The sequence below is a fragment of the Thunnus thynnus genome, chromosome 7 (genome assembly GCF_963924715.1).
Source record: "Thunnus thynnus chromosome 7, fThuThy2.1, whole genome shotgun sequence".
NCBI classification, from domain to species: Eukaryota; Metazoa; Chordata; class Actinopteri; order Scombriformes; family Scombridae; genus Thunnus; species Thunnus thynnus.
The window spans coordinates 27,668,804-27,695,897 of record NC_089523.1 but is presented as its reverse complement, the minus strand read 5'-3'; the positions used below and the strand labels follow the sequence as shown (position 1 = coordinate 27,695,897).

Genomic DNA, 27,094 nt, shown 5'->3' with positions numbered 1-27,094 from the left:
AAATTATAGTCGAGTTATTGATATTTGTAAGGAAATTCTCCTTTTACATGCAGCTTGCAGGAGCTCAGAGCTGGTAGGGATCCAGTGTTCTGCTCAGTGCCTTAAATGAAACCCTTAAAATACTCAAAACTTTTTAGGAAGGATTCCTTCGAGCTGTTTTCACTGGGATAGATCTTGCACATTTTCTTTGCAGACTGTGGTAGATTAACTGTGTTTACAGCTCTGTGTTATAAATAGTATCAGATTTTTGCACAGTTTATACAATAGAATATTATGACATAAAGCTAATTGCCCTGTAAAATATGTATGAAGTCATGAAAAGTTTTCCTCCCTCAATATCTTTATATTGTTTTTCATCATAGTTTCACTGCATGAATTCAAGTGTTATCATTCTGGCTCAGGCCCTCAAGGAATTGTCTTGTTGTAACACATCACTGTTTCATTACTATAACTGAAATTAAGTGTCACTGCTAAAATAAAACACCTTAGGTACTTGTAAAGCTCTGGAGACCCATCGTCAACCACACCTCCTTCTCTGGGATGCTGACAATTTAGACCGTACAATTGCATTTGGAATTCGCATGCAGTTTGATGCATCATCTTTTATGAGAAACATCTCTCAGTTGCACCTAGAGGGGGCTGTGCGGGGCGAGGGTCCATCAATCAAACTGAGCGACGCCACTGAAATTATCAGTCACCGCTGAGCATCCCACGTTTTGAGTGAGAGAGAACGGGGCCTTTGTTTATCAGCCAAGATTCAGCAGTCTGCTCAACAGCCTTGGCAGCAAGGGTAGCCAGTTGATAATCAGATCCTCGGTGTGTCACTCCTTCAAACAGGCAGCGACAAATCTTACTGCCTCTAACAGGTGGATGGAAACAGTATCCAGGAATTAGTTTAACATAGTTATTTCAGAGGTTGGTGCAAGTCTGCAAAATATTTAATCTTCAATTGAAAGAAGAAAAAAAAATGTTCTCAGAGGTAGTTTTGCATGTCTGTTTTCTATAAAACAGAAATTCAGTTGAACTGATGGATGGGGACAAGTTAGCGAGCGTATTGCCCAAAAATGGTGATTAATGACCCGGGCTTGTCTGAATCTGATAAAGCCTTTGAGGTATTTGTCAAACCCTTGCAAATCTATTTTTCAGTGTTGTCGGCGTACACCACAGGGAGATTCATACCTGTTCGACATCTTGATTTTGTTTTTATCTGACTGCAGATGAAGTTGTATCTTAAGAGAGCAGAAAATTGTTCACAAAAAAAATATTGACGAAGCAGTTAGTTATTCTTCCCCCCTCAGAGTAATTTATCATTCACTATTAAGTGTTGGCATTATATATGTATGTGGTTCATTTCCTTCATAATCAAAGAATTTATACAATCAGTAATTGAAGCCTCTCTCACAGATTCTTCTTGAGCTGCTATACAATGTTTTTATAATCTAAAACTCAAATCCAATTAGAGTTTGACACACTAATAGGACGTCTGTTGCAACTTAACAGTACTAGTGAATTAATGAAGTAGATAACACAGTGTGCTTAAGGGGGTCGCATCTCAACTGGAGATCGATCTTGTGAAAGGGTGATTTTTATCTGGAAAAAAAAAAGCCAAAATAAGCACGAGGAGCTGTGTGTTTTTAGATCTTGGCCAGGGTGACTCTTCAAAGGATTTTCTGACATTACCTATTGTAAAGTAAGGAGTTTATAGATGGACAGACGTTCTATTCTTGGAAGTACGGGAGGAATCGAAACAGCTTCACGTTTATCTGGCATTGACAGCTGTGCTGACTTAATGAAGGTTTGTAATTAACATGGATTTCCGCTAATGTTCAGGGCTTTTGTCTCTTAAATAGAAAGTATTAATCCCATTAGTTTGAAAGTACGTGGCAGACTCAATTGAAACCCACATCCTCTTTGTTTTAGATTCAAAAAATGCATCATTTGGTCATTTTTATAAAAATTGTTAAATGTTTTAAAAATGTATGTATGTAAATATGCATTGTATTCTGTGGCAGCCTATTTGAACCTTGCTTCAGATAATAAAGAGATATTTGCTGTGATCGTTTCCCTTAAATTTCCTATGGTTGAGTTAATTTGCATATTCTGTGTACCCAACAGTCCCTATCTTGTCCTCTCTGCGTCAGTGTCCTTGTCAGATGTGAATTTCCTCCCTAATTTGGAATATGTCTCCTGGCTGCAGATTGCCTCTGAATCGTGTGGCAAGATTTTGTCACGCCTTCATGAGTTTCGCTTTGCCAATTTCAATCACCTTGCCCATGATGAAAGAGCTTAGTGTTAATATAAATGCCAAACAATATGAATTCAATTAAAAGATGAGAATACCTCACACCCGCATCTTTCCAAGTGTTTGAATCTCCTGCAAAAAAAAAAAAAGACTTCTAAATATTCATAATTCATAAATCGTGATATTACATTTTGAATGAAGAGGATCGGACACCGGACAGTGAGAGGAGAGCAGTGGCTCAACATGATTTACAATACTATACTTTTACTTGATTCCTGCACTAAAGCCATCTGCTCACACACCTGCTTGCTGTGTTGTTGAATACAGTTATATCCTATATGATCTGTCAACCACTTAATTCTCCAGCTGTTACGTTACAAGTCAAAGCAAAACGTTGATATCATATTGCTAGTGTCCTTCAAGTGGATAAGAGGCTACTTATGAATGCAGACACGGTGTTTACCAGTTTGTTTTTCCTCTCTATTACATTTGTGTTTCCCAAGAGGACAGCTCGGCGATATGCGCGTCTTGGTTTGACAGCTTTTGGTTTAGATTCATCGAACGCAGCGATACTAAGGGTTTGTCAGGTGGATTCATGAGCACTCTGTATGATGAATGCACCATTTATTTAGATTTATGGAAATATTAATGCAGAGGAACAAAGAATCATAACATTGTTTTTTTGTTTTTTTTTATGATGATGTGTAATGTTCTCCTGGAAATTTGTCCTGAAATTTTCCTTTGATTAATTTTAAATTATACTGAAATAGGGCAGCCTATTGTGTTCTTTCAAAGGCAGATCTAGTGCATCACCGTACCCAAAGGGAAAATCAGAAGATTACTGTGTCTCTTTGTTTTTGACATCAAGACCGTACATAAAAGTCAGTTTTTTTTCCCTCTCTCCTTTACTGAAAATTTGTCCCCCATTATCTTAATCTGTATCTTCAATAGCATCTGTGTTTTAATCCTCTTCAAGATAGGGCCACTTACTGCTATCTGCAAATTAGATTCATTAACATATTTCAATTGTTCATTGATATTAACTGAAAAGGGTTCATTTTCATGCTCCCTTGTTGTAGGTTGCACAATAAATACAAACACTGTTCTTGACTTCACATCCTTCCAGTCCTTTGAGCTTTTTTTTTTTGCAACACAAACAATTAACTGTCAGACGCTTTTTTTGTCCTTCAATTCTGTGATAATAACTTGTTAACTGTAAACAGACTTTTATTTTATATTTTTTTTCCACGGGAATCTCTGGTGGGTGATTATTTGAAGAATATCTTTGCAGTTTATTTTAACTTCTCTATACTCATCCCCCAGTGAATATCACTATTCTTGTAACTCGACACAACCACAAACATATAACCTCATGCTTGAACTTGTAGTGCAACTGTTGGTACGTGAATTTGTTTCTCATAGCAGTATTGATTTTTGTGTCCTTTCTCGCAGGATTATGTTGTTACGGAACAACACTCTGAGAATTGTTAACTCCAGCCGAGCGGATGAGGGGAACTATGTGTGCCGGGCAGAGAATCAGTTGGGCTCGGCAGAGATGACTGCCATACTGTGGGTAAAAGGTAAGTGATGCCCTGGGGGCCTTTATTTTCTGCCAAATTAGCACAAGTCGGCCACCAGTAAACACTCCCCAATGTCATTTTTCCCACCCCCCACCTTTGCTCGAGTGCCAGGAAATTTATTGTGCTTGCTCAACCGTGAACAAGGGCTCTCACATTCAAGAATCATATTACAAGGACACACTTTTAACAGTGTAAAGGCCTCTGTCTCATAGATGCACTGTGAACAGTCAGATCTGAGCTAAGCAGAGATATTTATGTGAGAAAGGTGAGTGTTTTTACCCAAGTTAGGGTTGGCTTCTCATGATCGGTCTGGCGGTGATATCAAACTGTCAAATGCAGCTGCTTGACGCTAGCTCTGGGTTAGCCTGAGGTGACAGTGCAGCAGCTTTGTGCTTCCAGAGGCCATGCGTGTGGATCTTAGCCCGAGCAGAGTGGAAGTGACTGTGGGGGAGAGCGTGGTGCTGAGCTGCAAGGCGACGCACGACACGTCGCTGGATGTGGCTTTCCAGTGGTTCTTCAACCAGAAACCAATCAACTTTCAGCAGGATGGCGGCCACTTTGAATACATCCAAACAGTAAGAGCGAGAGTAAGAGCAAAAGTAAGAGTACATTTATCAAATTGGTTATGATCCTACCTACCTGTCTGTCTGTCTGTCTGTCTGTCTGTCTGTCTGACTGTCTGTCTATATAAATGTTCATCTGTTTAGTGTAAACAGATGTTTGGTGTTTAATTATTTCTTTTAATTTAATTGTCTTCTTGGCCAAATATGTTGATCTTGTGGATCAACCTATCTACCATCTACCAACTATTTTAAGTATCAGTTCTGCTACAGATCAAACTCATGTCATGAAAGTCCTGCATTGAATCACAAGATCATGTACAGCATATCAAAGTCTAATCTATTGTTCTGAATTGCACCTGTGCATTGTATCTTCCTGAGAAAATGAAAACACACAAAAAAAAAGATAGATTCGTGTTTTGAGACTCACTGACTTTGAAAAGGTAATAACAGTCGTGACAGGGGCAGCCATCGATTGACAATGAAACATATTGAGGAAAATAATAAAGACAAAAATTATACTTAAAATGAACCGTTGTAGAGATGTAACATACCGTATTACTCCTATCCTGGCCTCTCTCCACTGGCTGCCTGTACGCTTCAGAATTGATTTTAAGGTTCCTCTGTTTGTTTATAAAGTTTATAAAGGCTGTCCCCCCACCCCTCCCTCCCATATCACAGACCTTCTAACCCTTTATTCTACCTCCAGGTCCCTCAGGTCGGCTGACTTCGGGCTCCTGGCTTTCCCGCAATCTAAACTTAAACTCAGGGTTGACCTCGCCTTTGCGGTCGTAGCCCTTAGACTGTGGAACAGCATTCCCCCTCCCTATCAAATCTGCCCCCTCCATCGACTCTTTTAAGTCCAGGCTCAAAACTTACTTTAATTGACTACCTTCTGAATCCTCCTGATGTCGCTGACTTTTGGCTTGTGCCTGTGCCCGTGTGTCGTTTATTTGTGCCTACGAGCCGTGTGCCTCGCTGTTTATGTCGGTGTTTCTTGTGTATTTGTGATTTTAGCTACCTGCTCTGGTCTGTACAACATTTTTGGTCAACGTGGGCTGTTTTTTAAATATGCTTTATAAATAAATTTGACTTTGACTTTGACTACCTTAATCATTCTTATCAGACTATGGCTGTGTAAAAACACGGTGTTCTTACAAAGCCTACATAATAAGTAAGCCGCTCTTGAATTATGAGAGCCTTATTGTACCAAAGGATACAGGGTTGAGGATCCTCTGAGGAAGATGTAGTTTAAATCCTCCCAGCAATAACAAAACACACACACAAACGTTTAACCTTCAAGGTGGCAATGTTAAACTTGCCATTTCACCTTCATCTTTTAACCTTTTTTTTTCTCTTTGTTGGACTCTTTCTGACCTTAATGTTTTATTTGTTCCTTGTTTCCAGTTGTAATTTTTCCATAGTTAACCAGCTGGTGCATTAGGGGATTATGTTCAGCACAGCATATGTAAATTGATAGTGCCCACCATTCTGTATTGTGCACGTTATTGAGAGATATACGATCATATGAGTTGTCAGTGGTAGCCAGTTTAAAACAGAATCAAAAGCAGCAAATATTTGTGGATTTACACAATTGGGCTAAATGTCACTTATTCAGACAAATAGTTATGTGTTACAATAAACTTAATTAAAATTTGTCTGTTCACCTTTTTCTAACCTTTCTTTTTATCATAAGAGGTAAACTCAACATCTGTTAAAACCTAATTCTGATATTTCTCCTGTTATCTTCAACCTTGTAATAGATATTTGCAAACAACTATTTGACTTTTGCTTGAAGTTTAAACCATTTTAATTTAATTTAATGGGTTTTTTGTTTTGTTTTTTTTACAAAACCACATCTTATTACCCCTTTCCATAATACAGAAAAGAATCATCAGTGCCTAAACCATAAAATTAAGTTAAAAACAAATTTGCTATAGAGGAGGGAGGCATGTTTATGTCACTGTTTCTTCAACAACAGTGGAGGTTAAAATCACATCTGTCCTGATGTGTCCTCTGCTTCTACCCATGCTCTGGAGGGAAAGTATTTGCAGTGACAATCCTTTACAGGCACAACAGATTCCTGGCTGATGCATGGTTTGTAATTTTAATCAGGTTTCGTGCTAAACAGCTGCCTGTAGACCTTGAATTATTCCCAGTCTTGCCTTAGGCATTTCTCATTTCAACAGAGAGAAAATACGGCTAGCTGAAGAATGTAGCAGCAAGCAAGCACCTGAATTAAACAGGAATCTCTCAAGCCACATGAGCCGCTACAAGATGTAAAGGAATCACACTTTTTTTTGTGTCAAGCACATTTAGGCTTGCTTAATACCTAACTCTTTCCTTTCCCCATTTGCAGCAGTCTTCGACGGTGGATCTGATGATACGGAGCATTTTGTTGAAGCACGCTGGGAAGTATGGGTGTCGGGCCCAGACCAGTGCTGACACTGTATTTGCAGAGGCTGAACTTCTTGTTAGAGGTGAGCTTGTTATCTGTCAGCGCACCAGTGCACTGTGACGTCTTGTACATTTTATAGTGGAGGCAGTGACTCACTCCCCCCCTTGAGCTGAACCACATACCCTGAAACAGAATTCACATATTATTCTCATACTGAATGGACACTATGACCAGTTTTTTTAGGTGATTTAAAGCTGTTAGCAGTACTGTGACATAATTAACCTTTTCTGTAAATCTATGATATTAGCCTCCAGTTTGTCACCAGTGTAGCAGCTCTGGGATGTTGGTTAATTACATCAGATATCAGACATTTGGTTTTGATGGAGAAATCACACAATGACCATTTTCAACATTATTGCCCCCTTGACTAATTATTGACCATCTTGACTAATTTTTTTATGGTCGCTGTGAGTATGGTTGGCCAGACGGTCCGTATGCAAGAACAAGTTTATGCAAGTGTGTGCTGTTAAGCAGATTGGCTTAAATGTCTAGTGATCAAATTCTGTGGCTGTTTCTGATTGTTGCTGATCATGTCACATAACGATTATTGTCCGAGCAGCTTCTGGTCTGTTTTTGATCACACGGTTATACATGTTTACATTAGGGTTTCTTTTGATTTGACAATGATGGGGAATTTTATAAGCACCAGTCATCTAATGAAAAGTAAATTGAGTTTAGTTTCGCTTAAGAGAATACAACATGATTGTTTTTTGACTTTCAGTAGAGTTGTGTTATGAGGGTTTGTAGATAAGGTACGTAAGACTTTACAACTGTTTTACTTACTTTATATTATGATGTTCAAATTAAGCAAATTGAAATAAAACATTAGTTGTTGAAGTTTTTGTTTTAGAGAGAGATTTGATGAAATTGCTGTGGAACAAACATTATTTTTTCAGTTTAATAATTTTATGTTATTTTGCCATATCGTTTTATACATGTATATCAAAAAATAATTTAGAATTCATATTGTTATATTAATTCCAGCCAAATCACCCAGCTCCAGTATAGTTTGATGTATATAATTTATTTGTATTTAATTTAATTAACGTTACACACTAAGACAGGAAAGGTTTATGCTGTTGTGTTGGGCACACTAAAAAGAGGGCAATTTTCCTGTAGTGACACAAAATGCATATCAATGTCCTGAAATGCAAATGTACCTCTCAGTGCAACCTTCTAATGGGCACTTTCTGGGGACACAGTACATTGGTTTTCATTGAGAATACCAGCTGCCAGCTTTTCATTTACAGCTGTTCCCCCTAGAGTCCTTAGACGTTTGCTGCACTTGCAGATTACATTTACTTCTGAAGACTGAGGTAAACATATGTTCAGCTGTACTAAAACACAGGAAGGTCTACCAGTCATTCTCAGCAGAACTGGCAAACTGCCTCTGAACCCCCCCTCCCCAAAAAAAAAGAAAGCTTCGGTATCCCTTAATCAGCATGAAATCCTTGGCAGCAGATCTGTGTCAGCCTGAATCCTGGTTCAGTTTAGAATGTCGTGTTCTTGTCTGTTGTTTGTTTGAGCAAAGATTACAACAGGGAATTGATTTTGTCACCATATGTACACAGCTGCACATCCTTCTTAATGCTTGCATGGCTGCATCTATTAGTGTATCTAATAGCAACAATGCATGATGAAGACGTCACAGTATGGGGCGGCTCAGAATTGATTCAAACAATAGAGGAGTTTGTTTTTGCTCTTCCTTTCCATCTTGACATTACTGAAGCATTGGCGGTTCAGCTGTTCAAACATGTAATTTATCCACTGTCTCTTAACCGTTTTTCCACTAGGTCCGCCCGGACCCCCCGGAGTGGTGATAGTGGAGGAGATCACAGATACCACAGCCACCCTGTCCTGGACTCGTGGCCTGGACAACCACAGTCCTATCAGCACCTATAATTTACAGGCCCGCAGCCCATTTTCATTAGGCTGGCAAACTGTCAAAACAGGTAATCAATAAGGAGAAAATTGCAGCCTCTAGATCTAGGAGGTTAATGTGGGGCCATATACAAAGGCCTTAATCCTGGCCAAAGTCATGTCCAGAGACGGTAAATTAGCCCTACTAGAGCAAGGTTACTCTTTTCAAGAGACACAAAATTCTTGTGATGTTACTCTCATATATAACAGAATCAGAGAAGTTCTGATCTGCTACAGCACGCATATCTGCTCTGTAAATGACATGCATGTGTTCTCCTTTGAGGAAAAAATCTGAAACCAAAAAAGGGGAAATGCTTTTTTTTTTTTTTTTTTGGTTTTGTGATGGCTCTCCCTATCTTTGCATTAATCCAATGGAATAATGTTAGTTCTCCGTCTATACAGCCAAATCTTCGCAAAAAGCAGTAGTATCAGCTTTCTATCATGGGCATAGCAGGCGGTCCCACTGAGCCAGACAGCAGCTTGCTACACAACAACACAAGAGCCACAGACTCTGAACACCAACCCACATTAGCTTTCCTGCTTATGTCTCCTTCTTATCTAATTTACAAAACACCCCAGGAAGAGTAGTTGCTACCTTAGTAGCGGCTAATGGGGATCCAAATAAATAAATAAAAAACATGAACACACGTCTTCTCCTGCATCTCAACTTTTTGAACGAGCGACTAAACAAACATCCCCCAGAAAAAAAAAAAGTAACACCAGCTAACATCAGCTTGCAGGCTAGATAGCTAATTAGCTGTCGTACCTGCAAATGTATAAGAGGCTGGTGTGGTATTACTTGCTCTTCAGTACCACTACTGTCTGCCCATGACTTGTAAGACCTTTTTTTTTCTTCCTTTTGATATTAAAAACTATTAACAATACATTTGAAAAACACATTGACATGATTTTTGACTGGAATAAGGGATGACAAAGTGTGAATTGACTTTAAAATCACATCCAGAAATGAATGGATCAAGCATTTTACCCTCTCGCTCTAGACCAAACTCTGACCGACACTTTCTTCTGATTTGCCTGTTTAAAGAAGTTGAAACGAAGTTCTCTTTTCAGCTGTCGTTTTAGTTTTGAACTTGGCTGTTGTTCAGAAGAGCTTAGCAAAAAGTAATTTGAGCCTATATCAAATGTCACTGGTATGAATTTTATTCAGTGTCATATCAGCGGTTAGTGGGAAATTAACCTTTTGGGGCTTGAGTTATAAGACTTATCAATGCTCATTTAGTGTAAATGCACTTTCACTGTCAAAAATGAATTAGCCACTTTTCTTCTGTGCCCTGACAGAAAAACCATCAATTACTATCATTTAGCATTAAAGGATGAAGGCATGCTAAGCATTGTGTGTAATCTGTCTTAATATGCCGTGTGATAATAACAGCAGAGTTTAAGGTGTGATAATGATTCATCCCCACAGATATATAAATCATACTTTGTATACATTCCTCTCACATCACATCTGTTCGACTACATTTAATTCGATAAAGCACAATTAGGACTCTGTGATGTATTGTCAGTGTTGAGCTTGTTAAGATTAGAATAAAGGGGATTGGCTCCCTCCCCTCGCAAACAGATTTATCAGCTCATGTTTGAAGAGTAGCGTGCTCACCAGAGTGGTCTCATTGTGCACTGCTCTGGATGATAAGAATGCAAGCTCCACTGCTTCACTGAACGTCTGTGCCTTAGTTAGCATAGAGAGACCTCTGCTTCATTTGTGACACGGATATGCTTTCAGTCAATGTTTGTTTGTTGTTGCAGGATCAATATTGACGAAGCTTGATTACGGCAACCCTGAAGAAACTAGATTAGTTGTGTTACCTGCTTGTAATTCTGGTACATTCATAAAACCAGATCTTTTTTTTTTTTTTTTTTTTCAGTTTCAGGATGTGATTTAGCTCTATAAGTCTTCTGTAGAAACTGTGAAAATTGATTGAAATCAGCTTCCCTCTGTGTAATGAGTTATACTCTAAAGCTGCTAGAAAAGCTGTTGGGCAGACATCAAAACAACATAATATACCAGATCTCAACTAAATTCTGTGTCGTCACCACCTGGTGTAAAAATGTGCCAAGGCACAGTGAATCCGGAGGGAATGTGTAATACTGCGCAGTCCATTAGAACTAAAACAATGGTATATTTTTTTTGGCTCCATACACCAGAACGCTGGATTAGATGTGAAACAATGGCTATGAGGTATCAACTCTCCGCTTTTACACATGAGTATAAATAGTGTGGGAATTATAACAACTTTTACATTATCCCCCATTTCAGGGAACAGAAAGTAATTTGACAAGTTAAAACAATCCTGAAGTCATCGCTGTTAACGACAGGCTACAACCTACAGACATCAGCAGACACTCGGTATCTTCACTGGTGATGCTCTGCTGTGCCTGCACTGCAGCCATCTTCAACTTCTTCTATGTTTCAAGAGCTTTTTGCTTTCAGTCTGGTCTTCAGCAGTGAAACACATGATCAGTTGGTTGATTAAGGTCAAGTGACAGACTTAGCCAATCAACAAGATTCAACTGTTTGGACATCAACAAAAAAATGCATCGGTTGTCTTGTCACTATGTTTAAAATCATTGTCCCGCTGCATTGCCCTCAAATTTGGGGGAGTTTGTATTTAAAGGTCTGTGATTTCTGCAGTGTTTACCGAATACTGATGTGACAACCTTCAAAAACACTAAAGTCTCTTTAACCTCATTGTTTCATTTGTGTTTGAATGGGCAGACAAATAGAGCCAAAACAACAAAAAAAGGGGATTTCTGAAAGGCTAATAAACAAAACTAATTATGGTAACTAACAAAACAAATGTGCCACTCTTCTATACTCAGGGAATGCAACATATGTCGATCTATATACCTGTATTGAACAAAATTACAGTAGCTGTTATGTGGCACTTGTCCTGAATAAATAAATACACAACGCAACACTCTTGTATGCAGACCCAGAACCAGTCACAGGGGACATGGAGTCAGCCATGGCTGTGGAGCTCAATCCCTGGGTGGAATATGAGTTCAGAGTGGTGGCAAGCAATGCCATCGGGACCGGAGATCCAAGTGCACCTTCAAGAGGAGTTAGAACTAAAGAAGCAGGTAAATCCTCACCACCATGCACAACATTTAAGTCATATTGTGATAGACAGAGGCTGAAGAACATATACAAGATACTGAGTGCAAATTCCAGCTGATGATTTATTGTGGCTAGAGAGCTTAGCTGAAGCCCCGCACGCCACTTCATGACTATGTTATATTCCAATTGTTAATATACTCACTTTTAATTGGGCAAGAAGTTGAAAATAAGCTGCTTACATGAATTTTAACAAGTTTAGTGTTTCAGCTAAAGCAGCCAGTCCTGTAATGCCCCGAGGCGAAGACACAGCAGAATACACTGTTTGTGGTGAGCAAAAAATTCACTGAGACAGTCTGTATCAAGTGTGTGCCGCTTCACTAACCGCTCGCTTCTCATCTATAAAATGTTGTAATTACAAAGGTCAACGGTCATTTGGAAGTGGCTTATTTAATTTTCCTATTTCTTCAGCATGATTAACAGACTAATTACTGTATCTACACACAGTTATGGTAATGCATTAAAGGTACAATCCGAGAACCAAATGTCAACAAAAAGGGTTCAAAATCCAAATTGATGGACAGGTATTTTAATGAAGGCACAAAGACTAAACAGTAACCGAAATGGGTTTTTTTTTTGCTTGTTTAGTTTTATGAGGCTGTTAAAGGTTTGTTAACATCTATAATGTTGAGTTAACACACCATTAAAGCAGTGTTTTATTTCCAATTATAAATAGTTGATACAAAAAACCCATTTTAATCCTGACAAACTTTTCATTTATCTATCTAAATTAAAATCCTTCACATAAAAATGGAGGATTTGGCCTTAAAGAACATGGGCTACTGTCTGAACAGTATTCTTTTTAAATATTTTAATCTTTTCCACAGTTTTCAAAAACATGTTGAAATCAGTTTGTGTTGTGCGGTCTGCGATGCAGTGGTAACCTCTCTGTTTCACACAGTCCCATCAGTTGCACCAGCGAACGTTAGTGGAGGGAATGGCCGCAGGCACGAACTGGTCATCTCTTGGGAGGTAAGTCCTCTGACAACCTCTCTTTGTAGCACAAGCGTGATAACACATGTGCAAAAACACAAAAATGTCACAGTGGGTCTGGTGTTTCAGTTTAGCAAACTCAGATTTTGGTTGAATAAACACAGGAGTTAATGGAAGCTTTTATTTAGTCTACTCTGGCTCAAAAACAATCTTTGCAGTTTCCTATTGTATCTCAGAATTTCAACAACAATACTCCTCAGCAAGAATATAATAATGTTTTATATCTACATACTGTATGAGAGAGGCCTTTAAGATTGTTGAAATTCAAGATGATTACTTTATAGAACATTCTTTTGCTTTCTTAAGAAAGTGAGGCAGGAACTGCCACAGGTCATGCAGTAATTATACTGGAATTCAAATTCCAATTATAATTAGTTCACTAACGTTTTCAGTATAATTTGAAGATTTTGAATGTGATTGCAGTCAATAGATTAGCTCAACATTTGGCTGTGCTTATATACTGTATATATTTATATATATATGTGTGTGTGTGTGTGACCTCAGTGTTTTAAAGGTATGCTATGCAGGGGACTCATACAAAAGTAATCCCTCTCAATCATCACTTATGACCCACTATGAGTGTGTGGCAGTGTATTTATTTGCAGAGACCCTGCCCTCTGCCTGTATTTTCTTATTTTCTTATTATTTTGCTGTGTTCGGGACGCTTGTGGGCATCAACCTTTGGGTAGTGGGTGTGTAGCCCCCAGCCAATAACAGCGTTCAAGGTGTGAGGTTGGGACTCGTAGTGTAGTGACCAGGTTACATCTCCGTCTCTCTCCTTCGCTCCGCTCTGCTCTCTGTCTCTGTGTCACGGTTGTATAAAGAGCTGCAGGTCTGTGTGTCTGCTTGACCGAGGGCGGGGCTGAGCTACACACACGCAGAGCAGAGAGGCCACAACGGACAGGATGAAGCTCTGCATTCACACAAAATCCGGCAATGCGGTACATTCCTGCAGGGTTGTGCGGAGGTGTGGGGGCGTATTTATTTGTGCTTTAGAACGTAACCACTGTGAAACAATCAGAAAATAACGTTTTATTCATCTGATTCACAGCTTTGTTCTCACCAGCGCTGCTTGCACTCTTCATTCACTGTCTAGCTCGCTCGACCACTGCTGCTCTCTCTCTCTCGCTTGCTCGCTCGTTGAACCAGGGAGGGAGGGCCGACTTTGAATGCTATGTGTTCACAAACACGAACCAACAAATCCTGCATAGTATACTTTAAAGCTTTGACTCAACAAAATCACCCATCCTTAAAGCAGGTTTACAGTAATCTGTAGTCACACAGTTTTTAAAATAAGCATAAATCCTGCAGGCCAAATTGAAGAAAGAACTAGTCAAGACAATAATTGTAAACACCAATGCAAGTGCATGTTATATTAGCATGATAATAAATATAACCCCAACCAACATACTAAACATTTTTGATCATTTCTCACCATGTGATTTAGGAGTTTATTTCTTTTAAAAGAACATCTTTATCTTATAAGCCGGTGTTTCCCGGCCTTTTCTGCTCGTGACCCTCTGAAACAAAGCAGCGCCTGCAGTTCTGCAAACCCCAGGCATAAAAGCACAGAATGATGATTATTTTTAGGATATTTTGCATGATTAAATATGGAAAGAAACCTATAGGGTGTAAATATTCATCATTTAACTTGGGAAAGTATTAACTCACAAAGATAAAAAATGTGATGATAAATCCTTATGTTAAGGGGGGGAAAAAAACAGATTTCATTTATCAGCACCCACCCGCTGCTTAGAACATTTCTAAACCCGCAGGTTCACTGTTTTAATCCGAATGAAACAAGCCCACTGAAACAGGGTTCATGTGCAACTGCCATACTGAAACTACTGCTTCGCCATTGTTCCCTTAGGTATTTCACTGTCACCAAGTAATAAATCCTGCATGTGAATGTGAGTTAATAATCATGTTGAGGTTGGTACTGCACGTGCCATTCATTAAAAACTTTCACTTTTTGTTGCCTGGGAATACTTGTCAGACATTATTAAGGAGGATAAAGCATGGTTGATGGACGACGCTAGTCCTTGTGGTTCCTGAGCTTGAAAGAAACGGTCTAATGATTTTAAGATATACAGATGATCGCATTAGTTTACAGTCAGTTGCATTCACTTCAGGTGAGATATGATGAGTAGCTGCAGTTTTGTTCAGTATGGGCTGGGGAGCTGCGTTTGCTTGCCATCTTATTCCCAGAACCATCAAAGTGGGATCTAATTAAAACATAAAGGAAAAGTTTCAGCAGCTCAAGTTAGAAAATGATGACAAGAGTCTGGAGATGTACTTAAAATGTAAGAAGACAGACGTATCAAGGGATTTGCCGGAGTATGTAGAGAACAGAGTTGAGGACAGGAGGTCATCAACACCGGAGCTCAGACAACTTCTACCCTTTCGAGGAAAGCTCACATTTTCTGTTCTAAACACTCAGTGATGTTTTGGTCTTCCCACCCAAGGGAACATACTCTGGTGTACAGGTAGTTACTTAGAGTGGATGGGAAAATCTGTTCAAACAGTTGTTGATGTATTGATTGTAATAAGTAGCTTATTTTTTATTTTAATGAAAAACTGATTAAAAAGTAATTGTACCTTTTGGCTGACAAATTATTTGCATCAAATTTCCAACTGTTTTTCACTGTTTTCACATTTATATCTTTGCTGTTGTATCTAATTATCACAACGATGTTTCTTCTCATCAGCATCTCATCAACACCAAACAACCCAAATAACCAATAACCTTCAACCTTTTTGCAACTTTTAAATGGTTGTCTTTAGCACAGCTTTGAGTTTGAGGTACATGCTTCAGTCTTCTTTAAGTATGCACAGTATAATGTGATTGAAGTTGGCTTCAGTAAGCATTCCCTTGCAAGTTCTAATGTGTTGTTGAGTGATTGTTCAAAGTCTAAGCTATCCAACTCTCAGCTTCTACAGCAAGTTAAAAAAGGGAGCACATACTCAGTAGTTAAATAGTGTTACACCTATAGTGTACCAGTCCTTTTCAGCAGATAAACTGGTCAGAACCATAGCTGTAGAGAAAAAGATTAAACAACCCAGGTGTGGATGCACTGAACTCCAGGAAGCCATGACCCGTCTGATAGACAAAGAGGAAAGAGATTCACATTATATCCAGTGGGATAGCAGAGAGGTGGAGGATACAGTCTTCACAGCTATCTGTACCGTAGGAGACAGTGTTCTGTAAGCTGTAAAGGGTCTCAGGTGAGGGCATAGTGATCTTTTTTCAATTTGAAAGGGGAGACATGGAAGACCCATCCCCTGCAGTACTCTACATGATTTCCCCTTAATTGCTTTCACCAAATTTGAACTCCATACTGCAGGTTTGGAGCAGGTTGAGCCTGGAAGCGAGGCTTCAACTGTTCCAACGAAAAAGTAAACCAAAGGGATAAGTGCTTAAGCCTACTGGGGAAATATTGTTTTCCACAAGACTAGAGGTTGAAGTGGTTATTGTAATAAGACGCACCTATATGAGATAAGAAAGATTAAACATTATTGGTCCCAGGGGAAATGGGGTCATGGCAGCAGCAAAGAATACAATATAATATTAAGCATTACTATAACACATAGAGCCTATTGGAATGAATGTAACAAAAATATGTTTTAATAACATCACTTTATCAAGGCAAACCTTTAATTTAGTTGAAACAATAACTATTGACTGAAATATAGATTGGGGATGCCATTTACAGACTGATATTTCCAGCACACACACACACACACAGTGTTTAAGTGTCTATCACAGGCTTCTCTCATTGTCAGATTTATAGAGCATGTTTGTAAGTGTTGTTTTTTTTTCATGCTGTCATTAACAGCAGGGATTAACTCCAGCTTTATCATTAACAACAGCACAACCTCAAGATCACAGCTCACTTCATTTTAAAGAGGTTTCCACTTTATTCTTTTAGAAATTTGTTTAACCATTCAGTGTCTTGGAGTTCGAGGGCACATTTTGGTCACAATTGCAAAATTTGCTGACAAAGCTCAAAGAAGGCCAGCTGGGGCCTGTATTACACAGAGCTACGTCCGCCGGGCAAGTGATTAAGATGTAGTGAATTTTAAATTCGGTCCCACCAGAGAGGCACAATGATGATTAACCTTGAATCTCAGAGTCGTTCCCAATAAATCCAGTGATGTTTATGAATATCTGTTTGTAATCTCAATCTTGACAATCGTTATAAAAAATGTAATAAATCTCACACCAACCCATGTATGAACTGTTACCAAGTGGACAGCTTGGCTCTCAGCCAGGTTCAGGGCACAGCATGTACAGAATTACTATGAGCGAAGCTGAGAATTTGCAATTGAGATCAGTTGAAGGATATATTAACAGGGGAACAGTGAACAGATGTGGAATCAACTGACAGTTATTCTTGTAGTTATTAAGTATGGAAGCCCAACTGCCACTGGGAAGATAACCTTCACAAGAGGAGAAGTGCACCTCAGTGGCACATTATGGGGGATAATGTCCGTTCCAGATGGGATGGTGTTTGGTGGTAAACCATTTTCTATTTATAACTCAAGAGTGTCATTAGCTTGGCTAGTATAACATAATGACGACCTCCTTATAAATAAATAAATGACCCCAAGTTGGAAGAACAATCAAGGGATGCTTAAAATTACACAAAACCATGATTGGTGCTCGGTTAGACGTAAAACCCTTATAAAGAGTCCTTTCAAGCCGTGCATTAATTTGAGCATTTTTTTTTTCTTTAAAGTGCTTTGTAGCTAAACAATTTCTCACCCAAATTTCTTCTTATTAAAATTATCTTGATGAGACCCATGCAGCTTTCAGTTACAAACCCCAGTGAACAGAACAATTTGTTACTTCAACTCAGCATAAAACTGTATGTGACCATTATTTAGTCTGCTCATTTGTTTTAATTCAGCCATTTTTCAATCAATTCAGTTCCACGCTGAAGTGAGTGAGTGTGCAATAGTGAAAAATTAAAGTCCATCTTAGAAAATTATGTCTCTTCTCTGCCCACTGTGGGGTACAAGAATTGGTCACTCATCAATGCATCTGTCAGTTTTCAAGAGTATCACAGGACAATGCTGAGACGCTCCACTTAGATTCAGTGTTCTCCTTTTGGTACTTTTAAGTCGTTTTGGCTCTGCCCCCTTTCTTCTCGTTTCTGCTAAATGCTTTTGGAAATAAATCAGGACTCCGTCAGTGATCAATGGAGATGGATATTAAAGGAGACGGAGCAAGAATGTTAGCCCTTTTTGGCAGTCGAGGCATGTGAGCGCATAGCAGTTCTGCCTCTCCAATCATCTGTGGAGAGTTGTCAGAGCCTGGACGGTCATGGTGGGCAGGGTTATTAAGCAGGATGAATGACTAAACAGTCTCTGCAGCTTCATTCAGGCTTCTCATTAGAGTCGACGGTGAGAGACTGCTTTTTCTGTGGCAGCCATTGGGAGGACCATTAGTGATGCCCCCACAGTCACCATCACTGAGCACAGCACGCCCCACAATTTCATCCACAAGACTTATCTCAGTTATATCAGCCCTCTTACACTGTGTCCACACTTATCTGTGACTATCTCAATTCCCAAACTTGCAAGTGTTTTTAGACTTAAAGATGCAGTGTGTAAAACTTAATGGTATGTAGTGGAACGGACATGGCAGAAATGGAGTATAATATTCAAGTATGTTTCAATCAGTGTATAATCACCTGAAAATTAGAATCACTGTTTTTGTTACCTGAGAATTAGCTCTTTATATTTACATAGGGAGCAGGTCCTCTTCTGAAGAGCTCACCATCTTGCACCGCCATGTTTCTACAGTAGCCCAGAACAGACAAACCAAACACTGGCTCTTGCCTTTCATGTTTTTTGCGTTTTTCGCGTTTTTTGTGAGTTTCATGGCCACCATATGTTCTCCTACATGCTTGGAAGGGGAGGCGGAGAGGAAAGGGTTAGTTGGTTGCAATCTGCAACCTCACCACTAGATGCCACTAAATCATACACACTGGTCCTTTAACTATCTAATTTGTTCATGCTGTTTTTTAAAGGCCTATATTCCTTGGCATCGCTTTAAAAGCATTTCCAGCTCTGATAATAACTTTGATGAAAGCTAATTCATTTTCACTGACCATCCCTGTAATTAGGCAGTCATGGTGATTGGTCGTTGTTTAATGAAATGTGAGCCACATCTCCATCCACCAGTATTCCCTCTGTAGACTAGATGGCTAATTTGGGTGATGCCTTCAGGGGACAATATTACTTTGAAGCCTATGCAAATCACCACATTACAGCAGGAGCGACGGACTTGTTGCCAAAAACAGGTGTACAGGTGTTTGTCATTTATTAAATTTAGGCAAAGATTTAATCCCTGCAGCTCACATTTTAATTAAATTTTAGCTCACTTAATAAATTGGCATTTGATTTGATTAAGTGTAGAACAGCTGTGGAAGACAGCTCCCAGTTTCACAGCTTCAGGAAAACCATAGATAAGCATGGAAGTCAGCTCACAAAACCTGCCTCCCAAAAATCCTCCTGTCAGACATGAAAAGATAAATAGCTACATAATGGGCACAACTGAGCCAGATATGATTTGTTTCCATTACTCAAGATTGACTGCATCTTTATTAACACTGGCAGACAGTTACAGTAAATGGGTAGGAAATTGAAAACTGGTTATACGGGACTACCATAGAGGTAGGAGTCTTTTTTTTTTTAAATTGGAAAGCTTGCTTGCACCAAAGAAGCTGTTTAAATAAGAGAATGTGCAAATAATACCCCTTCAGTTACAGAGCGTAAGTGCTGGTAAAACAGATTAGTGTTTAAACTCAGTGAAAGACACTTTTGGATGATGGTTTCTTTCTTTCCGATATTTTCAGCCTGTGTCTGAGGAGTTCCAAAATGGTGAGGGCTTTGGGTATATCGTTGCATTTCGTGCCAACGGAACCAGAGGCTGGAAGGAGAAGATGGTTACTTCAGCTGACTCTACGACATACAAGTACAGAGACGAGACCTTCCCTCCTCTTACCCCATTTGAAGTGAAGGTTGGAGTGTATAACAATAAGGGAGATGGGCCTTTCAGCAAGGTTGTCATCATCCATTCTGCTGAGGGCGGTGAGTTCATATCTGTGGTTGCATGGATTTAAAAATACACAAGGAATAGCTTCCTGCATTTCAAAATGGTCACTATGTTGTGTGTTCACAGAGCCGAGGGAGGCACCATCTGATGTGAAAGCTTACAGCATTTCTTCATCAGAAATAAGGGTCACTTGGAAACAGCCCAATCCTGGCCCTGGAAGACCAAGAGCATATGAGGTTTTTGTACAATCTTTGCGTGTGCATGTGTGCGTTTCTCTGCACACTTGCACTTATACATACTGTATATGACATTTTGCACAAGCAATGCATAGCGCACCAAGACATTCTTCTGTGTTAACAGGTCAGCTACTGGAAGGATGCAGAGCAGGAAGAGTCCGGGCAAAAACAAAGAACTGTAAGAAACGAAACTTCAATGGTCTTGACAGGACTAGAGGGCAATAGTCTGTATCTCATCACAGTAAAAGGATTCAACAGCATTGGCCAGGGTCCTGCCAGTGCTGCAGTCACAGCCAAGACCAGAAAAGCCCGTGAGTACAGCACTGACACTAATCATGTAATACTATATATGGAATAGGGGCTACCTGTTAAGTTCCCTCTAAATCCCCTCATAAAAAGTGTGATAATTGACCTAGTTGGTTTATACTCATAAAGTATGTTGAAAATTGCATCCGGAATATTGTGTTCTCTTCGTAGCTCCTGCACAGCCTCCAACCAACCTAATGTGGATTCAAGAAGGCAACAACGTGTCTTTAAGCTGGGACCCAGTGAAGGCAAAAGACAACGAATCTGATGTCATCGGATACATGGTAATGATCTCTTGCTAATGTCGTCTTTCTTCAAATTCATAATCTTAAGACACAGGAAAACATTTTTTACCTCTATAAATTCCCATTTTAAGATCTTTTGTAATTATTATCCTTGATGTTCCTCAAAATAGAAGCACAAGCATAATAACAATAGTATAGATATATGTTATGGCCTTAAGTTTTAAATATTTCAACTTGGTTTCTGAGAAATCATGTTTCAAACAGCAAATAGCCCTAAATAGTACAATACCCATGAGTTTTAACTGCTGTTGCTATGGAGAAGAAGCCATTGAGAGGGGCAAATCAGAGCTCTACCAAATGCAGAAACTTACATTGTTGCAGTTAGAAACAAATCATCAAATAAAAGTTGATGAATTCATCTGACATTAACCCAGAATTTGAAAGTGAACCAATATAAAGTGCTGAATGTATTATAAGGTTTCTCTGACGTGTCATCCTCCGCTTCAGCTTGAGAATGAAGCTCAGTGATTGGACTTCTTTTTATGCCAAATCCTTAGGAATTGTAGTTGACTTTAATGCACACAGTCTTGTAACTTTGGCATATAATTTAAATGACCAGATATTTACATAGCTGCTCATCCATTGCAGTGTTGATTCAAATGGGAGAGTTTTATGTCCATCCAAGCCAAGAAGTACTCATACAGCAACTAATGTAGCATTGTCAATGCATAAAATGAACAGGACTTTTACTTCATTATCTTAACACTGTTTAAAGAAAAAAATGAATTGAAGCAAGTCAGAATGTCGTTTTTCATAGTTCTAAAAGTGTAAACCAAGTGGCTATTTGCACATGTTCTGCAGGTGTTACTCAGACAGGAGGGGAGGGGCCATAACCAGGTGACAAGAACCATTAACCCTTCCACCATGCTCTCACTGCCGGAGGGAGGCACGTATATCATTGAGGTGCGCGCCCTCAGCGAAGGGGGAGAGGGAGCAGTCAGCTCCCAAGTTCGAGTTGTCACTTCCTCTGGTAAGCTTGAAGCTAGATAGTTGCCTCCCCAGCCACATAACCACACACTGCATTACATGACCTCTGAAATCCAATCTCTATGCACAGGGTATTTTCTCTTTATAGCGTATGTGTATGTTCCTTCCCTTAATTAAGTCACCACAGCTGTTGTGCGAGCCAAGTTTTCTTTGGCTAATACTGTTTTAATTACCTCGCTCACACAAACCTTCCTACTCTTGCACAGCCAATTAACTTCCAAGCAACAGGACGAACTGAACGCAGTTCTCAGTTCAACATGACCATGGGCGCCTGGTTATGCTTTAAAATGGCGGAACAAACTTGGAAAATACATAATTGGTGGGGGGTCTGAGGGTCCTTCCTCAGAAAAAAAAATGTAATTTAAAACAAATTTCCTGGATTTCTACACCACCTAACCTCCTGGATTCAGTAAAGAAACAGCCACCTGCACTAGTCGAGATTTGTTAGATTGAAAGTGCTATGAAAACCAAAAATGCATCAAGAACAGGACAGGATATGATTATTAGAAGAATGGCTATTTCATATTTGAAATTATATTTATAAAAACATGATGTAGCCTAAAATGGTAGTAGTTTGCGGGCTAGTAGGGCATCTTTAAGGTCAAACAAGGACAAACAATTTATATAAATGAAATAGCAACACATCACAATATGATTTTGGATAATTAAACCTGGTTAATCAATGTTAAATCTGATGTCATTTGATGTAAGATAATGACTGTTGTTCACAACTGTGATTCCTGTCAGCAATAGAAATGAAGAGCCTTATAACTGTGGCTTACTGATTTCCTCAACTGTTCTTCTGGGTCAGTGTTTCCCAAACCACTCTTGAGGTAGCCCACCTCCTGTCCAAAATGGTTTTCATCTCATCCAACCCTGTTCCGCCTGAGAAACACTCTTAGCTTACCCGGTGTGCTGAGCTCAGAGTTGCACTGATTTGAGCCAGTTGTGGTGAAGCAGGGTCTCTTATTATTGTTAGTTATGAATTTGCTTTTCACTGCGTGAGAAAATGGATGTGGTTGGGGGCTGAGTAAAATGTGTTACTGTGTGTAAAGGTGTTACAAGTGATACACAGTGTTTGGGCACCGATTACATTACTTGCCCACCGCCCCCACTGTCTTTTTGCTTGTTTTGATAGTAATAAAACCCATTCAGTTCACTTTGGTGTATCAGCGCCTACATTCATCAAATAAAGAACTCTAATTTGTAAAATACTAAGCATGTTATCAATAATTAGTCAGACGATGGACAGTACAATTATAAACTGAAAGTGTCTGCTCTGTGACCATCCGCAGCAGAGTCGCAGCACAGAGTAGCAGAGTGAGACATCTGTCCTCCCTCCTGCTCTCTGCTGTAAACACACGTAGCTGTTAGTGAGCAGCTGCTCTCTGCCTGCTCTCGGCGTGTCTCTCTCCGGATGGCAGGTAGGTAGCTGCGGTTCTGGTTCTAAGCTGCAATCGTCCTCTGGCTCATCCCCTCGTGTGTGTACCGTAGACCGGTGTCGCCGCAGCGTCATCATCACGCGCTCTCTCTTTCTCTCAACAGCACACTCGCTATGCACTGAGCTATTCCTTAAAAGAGCTACGCTACTTGTATAACACATTCTAGTTTAGAAAACATCTTAAAATACTTTTTTTTTTTAATTCCCCAATGCTTAGCCCCGGTGGGGGATCAACTCAGGCTTGCAATACACTGATGGAAACCCTGGTTCTATTTTCAGTCAATGATCACAATTAAGCTAATGGTGTGTTTCTCACCTTTGTAAACAGTCTGACTCCTGTGTGGATTGACAGATTGTGATTGACAGCCTAAGCATGCTGTGGCAAACGATCAGCGACAGGTTCAACTGAAAGGGTGATCCAAAAATGTGTGATTTTTTAAAAATTTTTATTACCTGTTTTTGTGAGTTGCAGAAAATAGTAAAATGATCATTCATATACGTAGGCTGCTTAAATATAATCACCTGATTGCGGGGACTGTATGATGATAAGTTTTATTTTAAAAAAGACAAAAAGTAGGGTAGAAAAACCATAACTTTGCTCCCCATTAATTCATAATGGGAATGCATTTGCTCCACTTGATTCATTGCTCAGGCGTCTATGGACATGACTAGCCAGATTTGCAGGGTAGTGGATTGCTGTTTTTGTCCTTGTCACCAATTCATTAAAAAGATCAATGAAATTATTTTGTTTTAAAAATGAATGCAGATTTGGAACTTTTATTCGTATATTTGTTTTAATCAGCATTAAATATATCTCTCCCTCCCACCCCCGCTCCCTTCTCTCAGGTGTTCGAGCAAAAAGCAACCAGTGCTCAGTGCACTGCCTGCCGCAGAGCCTAACATGGACAGCACTGCTCCTGGTTCTGGTTCTTCTGGTGCCTTCAGCTTCCTGGTGAGGCCACTGTGCCATCCTCATTTTCGTGGAGGGAGCCACCTGTCTTCCGCTCCCTTATTAACTCTGACTGCCTGCTTGCTTTGGCCTTACCCATCCTAAAGGGCCGGAGGCCTGCCGAAGGGGGTTGAGTCTGCCAGTTAACATGCGACTCTTCAGAGTACACCCTTTTTAGTTCCTTGTTCTTTTATGGCTCTGGACGTTTGATTTGCACAGTTCTTTCCAACATCACAGTAGTGTTGTACTGTAGTGTACATTGTGTGGAAAGATTGGTTTAATCATTTACTTTAACATCATGTGTTCGTCTCATTGACTGGCATCTAACCACTTCCAGACGGCTCCTACAGCTCTGGGGCTCTCCGGAGCGTGAACAATTCCTCGAAAGCTGCTGTGGTAGTAATACAGGGATCAGCCGGCCTGTTTCTTTTCATTACTTATCTGCATCAATTTACCCCTTGGCTGCCTAACAAGCAATGCAGCAGAAGCTCAGTAGAGATAAGTGCATTGTTTTCTTATTCACACATTGAGGAGAAAAAAAGTTTTTTATGGAACCAAGAATCTTACTATTTCCAGACTTGCTTTTTGTACATTGTGTTACCTTTAGAGAAAAAACACAGTGGTGTGTGTCAGCTATGTCAAACTCTCTGTTTTTTGGTAGCGATTAAGCAATGCTTGGTGATACAGTTTGTTGACTGTTGGATGTACGGAAGTAGGAAACAGGTGCTTACCTGTAGTACCCAAAACACATCATTAGACAAAGACAACTCTGTACGGACTCTTGGTGTCAGTACAAATAAATGTGATGTATATTTTTTAAATGCTTGTTGTTTGTAATTTTTAACTTTTAGAATAGATATATTTATAGTAATACACCAGGGATACAAATAATTATTTTCATTATTGATCTGTTATCTTCTTCAGGTAATTAATCATTCAATCTATAAAATGTCCTCACATTTGAGAAGCTGGAAACATATTTTTGCTTGATAAATAACAAACAATTAATGGATGACAAAAAGTGATGATACATTTTTGTTGATTAACTCATTTACTAGTCAACATATCACTTACACTACAGTGCACCTAAAATATATCACTCGAAACAATCCAAATTCACCAAGACACTTTCCGTCTTTATTGCATCTGCAATCGTAACAAATGTCGCTGGTCTATCAGACAGTTCTGCACTATACTTTCTTATGTAAAATGCTGGTTGATTGAATTCCCCGCACGTGACATTAGAGGCCACAAAAACTTTCTGTGATAAAAAGAACCACTGCAGAGCCAACTAGGGCAGCATCAAGAGTATCTCTCCTTCCTCTCAGGCTCCTCTCTTGCCTTGTCTGCAATAAAAGCTTATCTCTCACTGGGCAGAAATCCAAATGAATTTGCCTCAAGTGTAATTAATGTTAGAATGGAGATCTGTAGTCCTAAAGCCCGCTTGCTTGAACAGACCTTTTGCTTGCTCTGCCTCCAGCTCCCTGGACTCTCCATTACAGAGTCAGAGTAACCTGGCTCACCCGCTCAGGTTCAGACAAGGGTACACCAGCTCAACCACAACAGATAGGACCACACAGCAAAACAGAGGACAAACACTGCTCAAAGCGCTGTCTATCCCATGGATATTCCTCTTCTATTAGACCTCTCTGTTTTGGTTCATTCAGAGGGGGAGGGGGGATGGTGAAGTTGGCCTCCTCTTTCTAACTTGTACATTATTTCCGTCTGTAGTGCAAAGCATTAAGCTGTTTAATGTGGATGGAGGGGTTTTGTGGTGCTTTTAGACCGTTCCGTGACGTCAGCTCTAACACATACCTCCGCACAAGTGCTAATGTACCAACCTTTAATTATTCATGCAGCACCTGTCTGTGTTGGTGCATCTGATTTATGATAATGGATTATGTATCCTGCAAGGGGACCCATTTGGTTCAGAGAGCCAGAAGCTATAGTGTCAGCAATTAAAACATGAACTCCCCTTAGGTTAATGTCAGTTTCTGTGTGTGTGCTTGGATACACTGTACCGTACTTTTCTAGTTATCTGTGTTATGTTAGATTATTAGAGGGCTAATACAGATTGCTTGAGATCAACAAATGGTTGGTTTCACAGTTTTAGATTACCCTAATTACAATTATAGAAGAAATATATATTTTCATCAAGCTGTGGTTCATGAAACCTGAGCTACTATGGCTTTCTTTAATCATTGAAATGGTTTGTTTTTTTTTGTTTTGTTTTTTTTCTGACATGAATATAAAGGTGGTCTTATGAAAAGTATTTACTGTCAGTATCGCTGTTTAATTTTAATCTAAAGTGTGTACACCTCATGCATCTTTGTGTTGGATGAGCTCCAGGCTTGAGAAGTCACACTATACTGAAGCAACACACATAATCTAACAGCAACCCTGAAGATGAAGGATTCAACATCGCTGCCTGAAGGACGCCTTAACAGGACAGACGCTTCCTGTCGCCCTGGTCAGAACTTCAAGTTGGAGGACATGTCCGCTTGTTAATACATGTACTATAATTATGCAATGCTGCTGAAAATAATGGTTTTGGATTTTCAATTTCAACAGAGTTCAGTGTACACAATATGATGGCTTTAAACTAACATGGGATATGTTTCTCTTTTTCCTCTTTGCTCTGACTGCACTCTCTCTGAAACCTAAACCATATCCACAAGGAGAGACTCCTCTGCACCAAAAAAAACCTTCAAATACAATATCCTACAAGTAGCAGTTGATACTACTTCTGTCTTCATACATTCCCAAATGTCCTTTAGCCTTCCAAAACTTACAAAGTCAAGTATTAAATTGTCTCGGTGGCATTGTTGTTGGAGAATTGGTGCTGTGATTGAGGGCTGAGCTGTGACTTTGCTTTTCAGGCAGGTCACAGTTTAACACTCATCCTGAAATTGCCA

General features: G+C 39.5%; 1 protein-coding gene across 6 annotated transcripts in view; it reads left to right on the top strand.

Moving 5' to 3' along the window:
• cntn5 (contactin 5) overlaps positions 1–25,000 on the top strand; it is a 109,048-nt gene extending 84,048 nt beyond the window's left edge. Inside the window, exons 13-25 of one of the 6 annotated variants that reach the window (XM_067595281.1) lie at positions 3,695–3,822; positions 4,222–4,397; positions 6,742–6,862; positions 8,634–8,792; positions 11,716–11,865; positions 12,110–12,169; positions 12,801–12,871; positions 19,756–19,990; positions 20,082–20,191; positions 20,316–20,502; positions 20,669–20,781; positions 21,604–21,772; positions 24,077–25,000. In XM_067595281.1, coding sequence (XP_067451382.1) covers positions 3,695–3,822; positions 4,222–4,397; positions 6,742–6,862; positions 8,634–8,792; positions 11,716–11,865; positions 12,110–12,169; positions 12,801–12,871; positions 19,756–19,990; positions 20,082–20,191; positions 20,316–20,502; positions 20,669–20,781; positions 21,604–21,772; positions 24,077–24,186 — 1,789 coding nt within the window. In that variant the 3' untranslated portion in view covers positions 24,187–25,000. Of the gene's footprint in view, positions 1–3,694; positions 3,823–4,221; positions 4,422–6,741; positions 6,863–8,633; positions 8,793–11,715; positions 11,866–12,109; positions 12,170–12,800; positions 12,872–19,755; positions 19,991–20,081; positions 20,192–20,315; positions 20,503–20,668; positions 20,782–21,603; positions 21,773–24,076 lie in introns of all 6 variants that reach the window. The other 5 variants (XM_067595280.1, XM_067595279.1, XM_067595284.1 and 2 more) reach the window with 5 other exon arrangements.
• The last annotated feature ends 2,094 nt before the right edge of the window (positions 25,001–27,094 follow it).